Raw genomic sequence first — 4,674 nt, 5'->3', positions numbered from 1 at the left:
TTTTGTGTATGTACAGCTCTCAACATGCCCAGACTTGGAGTGATTTTCACCTCTTTTAATACTTTTCGCCTCATTCTGAAAGAAAGAATTGAAATGTGCCAACGTGACGGCTGTCTTGCTGTGTGGGTGCGAGACGGGAGATGTTACTTCACAGTTTTACGACACATTTTTATTTTTTTGACTTCCAAAATTATCTTTTAAATTGATAATCATCATATGTGTAATTCGTGGCACAATTCAAACGGGATCGAAAGATAATCTTTCTCTCCCCATTGACTTCAATACATACTTTTTCAGAAATGAGGTCCATGGAGGTCCACCGGAAAGGGAGGGACTTCGCCTCTCTATGGAACTCCTTTACCACCAAATAAGCTCCTGACAATCTGTGAGACAGTCTCGGTGTAAATGGACTGGAGAAAAAAAGGCAAACGTTTTTAAGGCATTTCTGAAACAGCTAGAGCAGTGTTTCTCAAAGTGTGGTCCGTGAGCGACCCCTAGTGGTCCGTCAGTATATTAGTAACATTTCACATTTGAAATAAATAAATAATAAATTCAAAGTGTTTAAAAATGACTAGTATAGGAGCAACGGAGACACGCAGTCAAAGAGTGCGTAAACAACGCTAAATAAATGGAACAGAGTAAATAATTAACGTTTAGGAGCATTTAGCATTTCTCCATCTGAGAGTCTGTCGGACATAAATTCTGTAATAAATATCTTTCACATGAGGAGTAAAACCTGAGAGCATTTTAAATCTGAAGGAAATGTAGAATCTGTGGTTGTATCTGTGTTGTTGATTTGATGCGTGAACGATGCAGAGAAGTGAAGCTGTCATCGTCAGGCTGTCATGAGTAATTAGCTGTGAGTGGAGAGCAGGCCTCCTGAGTCTGGGTGTTTGGGGAGGGTGGTTTGTTTTTTAGAAACACTGAGAGAGAGGAACAACAGCAAGATAAAACAGCAATATCTTTCTGTCCTTGTTGTCCATATTGGTCAAATACTCTGGAGCCTCTTTTGGGAAGTTCCCGAATGGAGAGATGCTCGGTGTAAATGGATTCGTCTGATCTTATAGTTTCATAGGATTTCAGGATCTTAACTGTATCGTAACATTTGAGAAATGTAGGGGATTACTTTAGTCGTTATAGTTTTTTTTGTGTTTTTCGTTTATTTGACATTTTCTAATTCTAAGAAAGAAAATGAAATTCGGGGGAAAAATATCTAATTATTTTTCTTTTTCTTTTTCTCTCTCTAGATACAATCAGCATAACCCACTGTCTCATTTGTACATGCATATATTTAGTTTTCCATTTCTGAAGGACAAACCCTGGTGATGCAACGTCGAAACGCCATACAAACATTTTGGATCTGAAGATTTGAGCTCTCAGAAAAGAGCCACACTTTGAAACGTCTTTTAGGCGACTTCCCGACAAGATATGGAGACGTCAGTGAGATCAATAGCTCTGCTTGCTCTTTAGTTTCAAATGATTTCAGAATGTTCACTCTAACTTAAGGAATGAGTCCGCTGCAGCGTTTTAGAAACAGTAACATCAATACTTTGTGTATCCTGTTGTGTTCTTCCAGAGCAGCTGGAGGGACGACTGGCAGCATGGATTGGTATAAATAAAAACTGTTTCCACTGCCGACAGGTAAACTCTCACCTTAGCGGACGCCACGATCTGATTGACCTGCTTTCGGTGCAGGTTCTCTAAGGTGTTGCTGAGGACTGCCGGGTCAGCGTTGGCGAGGTGAGTCAGCGTCTTATAGCCGGCGTTATAAAGCTGCTTCGCTCGGGCCTGGGGATCACACACAGAACAGACTTATAGAACGCTGGGTAAAGTGTGTTGTATCTTATTAAAGTTCATATATTTGGATGCTGAAGAATATACTTGAACTTTGAGGGACATTTTTCACCATGTTCTGCAAATAATAAACAATAACTTAGAAACAAATTACCTTTTTTGCAGAAATCTCAGAAATGTTCTTTTCAGTTTCCAAATCTGAAGATTTCCTGCTTTTGTCTAATTGATATCAAAATGATAACAGCATATTGTGTGTTTCTTGCACATAATAGCAGATTTATTCAAACTTTATCCTGCTTTACCATACATTTTATTTCCTAGAATTAGTTTTTAACCTTCTGTAATGACTTTAAAAAGATTAACCTCAAATCTAATGCTAAAACTCTAACTGTCAGGTCTTTACTGTATGTATGCACCTCAGCAGTCGAGCTGCAGCGACAGAAAATCAATCTTCAACTATTTTGGTAATTTATTAATTTGTAGTTCATTATTTTTACATTTCTTTATTTAGAGGACAGTCGAGAACATTTCACCAGTTGCAGTGAAATAGAGTTGCAGTTACAGGGAGTAGTGCACATCTGCAATAAGGGAACACATTGAAACCCACATTGTCTGATCTTCTCCAATGCTCATGAACTGTACCCAACAACAGAAGGGATGTTTGGAAACAGAGGCACAGTGACAGAGAGGGGCAAACTGCATCTTTAGTGAGTGTTGCTCTGACCTCCATGACCCCGGCCACCTCCATCAGAGGGATGAGTTCAGAGGTCACGCAGTAACTCAGCCTGCGGGTCAGCTCCGTCAGCAGAGCTCTGAACGGCCAGAACTCCTCCAGCTCCTGAACACAACACGCAAACAGTACAAAAGTCAAATTCTGCAAAAAAACTTAAATCCTGAGAAACGTTGACATTCTGAGAAAAAAGTAACATTTTCAAATTCTGAGAAAAAAAGTTTAAAAAAAAAATTCTGAGAAAAGTTAATGTTCAAATTCTCAGAAAAAAGTAAAATGTTCAAATTCTTCCTAAAAAGTAAAATGTTTAGAAAAAAGTCAAAATTTGAGAAAAAAGTCAAAATTTGAGAAAAAAGTCAAAATTACAAATGGTAGTTAGAAAAAAAGTCAAAGATTTCGAAAATAAATAGAATTTTCGTATTCTTATTAAAAAGTCAGGTTATATATGAAATATGACGGGTATCTGACTTCAGTGAGGTGCAGGTTATACAGTAGATATATATATTAGATATATACAGTAGGTATACAGTAGATATATAGTAGATATAATTTAGTTATATAGTAGATATATATATATTAGATATACCGTGGGGCAAAAAAGTATTTAGTCAGCCACCAATTGTGCAAGTTCTCCCACTTAAAAAGATGAAAGGCCTGTAATGTTGATCCTAGGTATACCTCAACTATGAGAGACAGAATGAGAAAAAAAAAAAAATCCAGAAAATCACATTGTCTGATTTTTAAAGACTTTATTTGCAAATGATGGTGGAAAATAAGTATTTGGTCAATAACAAAAGTTCATCTCAATACTTTGTTATATACCCTTTGTTGGCAATGACAGAGGTCAAACGTTTTCTGTAAGTCTTCACAAGGTTTTCACACTGTTGCTGGTATTTTGGCCCATTCCTCCATGCAGATCTCCTCTAGAGCAGTGATGTTTTGGGGCTGTCGCTGGGCAACACGGACTTTCAACTCCCTCCAAAGATTTTCTATGGGGTTGAGATCTGGAGACTGGCTAGGCCACTCCAGGACCTTGAAATGCTTCTTACGAAGCCACTCCTTCGTTGCCCGGGCGGTGTGTTTGGGATCATTGTCATGCTGAAAGACCCAGCCACGTTTCATCTTCAATGCCCTTGCTGATGGAAGAAGGTTGTCACTCAAAATCTCCCGATACATGGCCCCATTCATTCTTTCCTTTACACGGATCAGTCGTCCTGGTCCCTTTGCAGAAAAACAGCCCCAAAGCATGATGTTTCCACCCCCATGTTTCACAGTAGGTATGGTGTTCTTTGGATGCAACTCAGCATTCTTTCTCCTCCAAACACGTCTAGTTGAGTTTTTACCAGAAAGTTCTATTTTGGTTTCATCTGACCATATGACATTCTCCCAATCCTCTTCTGGATCATCTAAATGCTCTCTAGCAAACTTCAGACGGGCCTGGACATGTACTGGCTTAAGCAGGGGGACACGTCTGGCACTGCAGGATTTGAGTCCCTGGCGGCGTAGTGTGTTACTGATGGTAGCCTTTGTTACTTTGGTCCCAGCTACTCTGCAGGTCATTGACTAGGTCCCCCCGTGTGGTTCTGGGATCTTTGCTCACCGTTCTTGTGATCATTTTGACCCCACGGGGGTGAGATCTTGCGTGGAGCCCCAGATCGAGGGAGATTATCAGTGGTCTTGTATGTCTTCCATTTTCTAATAATTGCTCCCACAGTTGATTTCTTCACACCAAGCTGCTTACCTATTGCAGATTCAGTCTTCCCAGCCTGGTGCAGGTCTACAATTTTGTTTCTGGTGTCCTTTGACAGCTCTTTGGTCTTGGCCATAGTGGAGTTTGGTGTGTGACTGTTTGAGGTTGTGGACAGGTGTCTTTTATACTGATAACGAGTTCAAACAGGTGCCATTAATACAGTTAACAAGTGGAGGACAGAGGAGGCTCATATCTAGGGACGGGTGGCGCAGTGGTCTGTGCGTTTGATAATCAGATCAAGGGGGTGTTGGGGAACTCCAGTTCGAAACCCGCTCCCGCCCCACTGCTTCAGGCCGTTGTGTCCTTGGGCAAGACACTTCACCCGAATTTGCTCCTGTGGGTATTGTCCACAGTACATGTATAATATCAATGTGTACGTGTAAAAGCGCCTCGATGACTT

The 4,674-nt window shown here is 40.3% G+C and overlaps 1 protein-coding gene across 1 annotated transcript; it reads right to left on the bottom strand.

Moving 5' to 3' along the window:
- Window positions 1-305: 305 nt before the first annotated feature.
- On the bottom strand, window positions 306-2,632 carry LOC104960704 (helicase POLQ-like; the record flags this gene model as incomplete). Its single annotated transcript, XM_010788857.1, has 3 exons — window positions 306-410; window positions 1,654-1,788; window positions 2,519-2,632. Coding segments are annotated over 3 exons (315 nt in total), but the record flags the coding sequence as incomplete, so codon positions are not given.
- Window positions 2,633-4,674: the final 2,042 nt, after the last annotated feature.

This window comes from Notothenia coriiceps, unplaced genomic scaffold, assembly GCF_000735185.1.
Source record: "Notothenia coriiceps isolate Sejong01 unplaced genomic scaffold, NC01 NC01_scaffold00032217, whole genome shotgun sequence".
NCBI lineage: Eukaryota > Metazoa > Chordata > Actinopteri > Perciformes > Nototheniidae > Notothenia > Notothenia coriiceps.
This window is presented reverse-complemented; position numbering and strand designations above follow the sequence as displayed.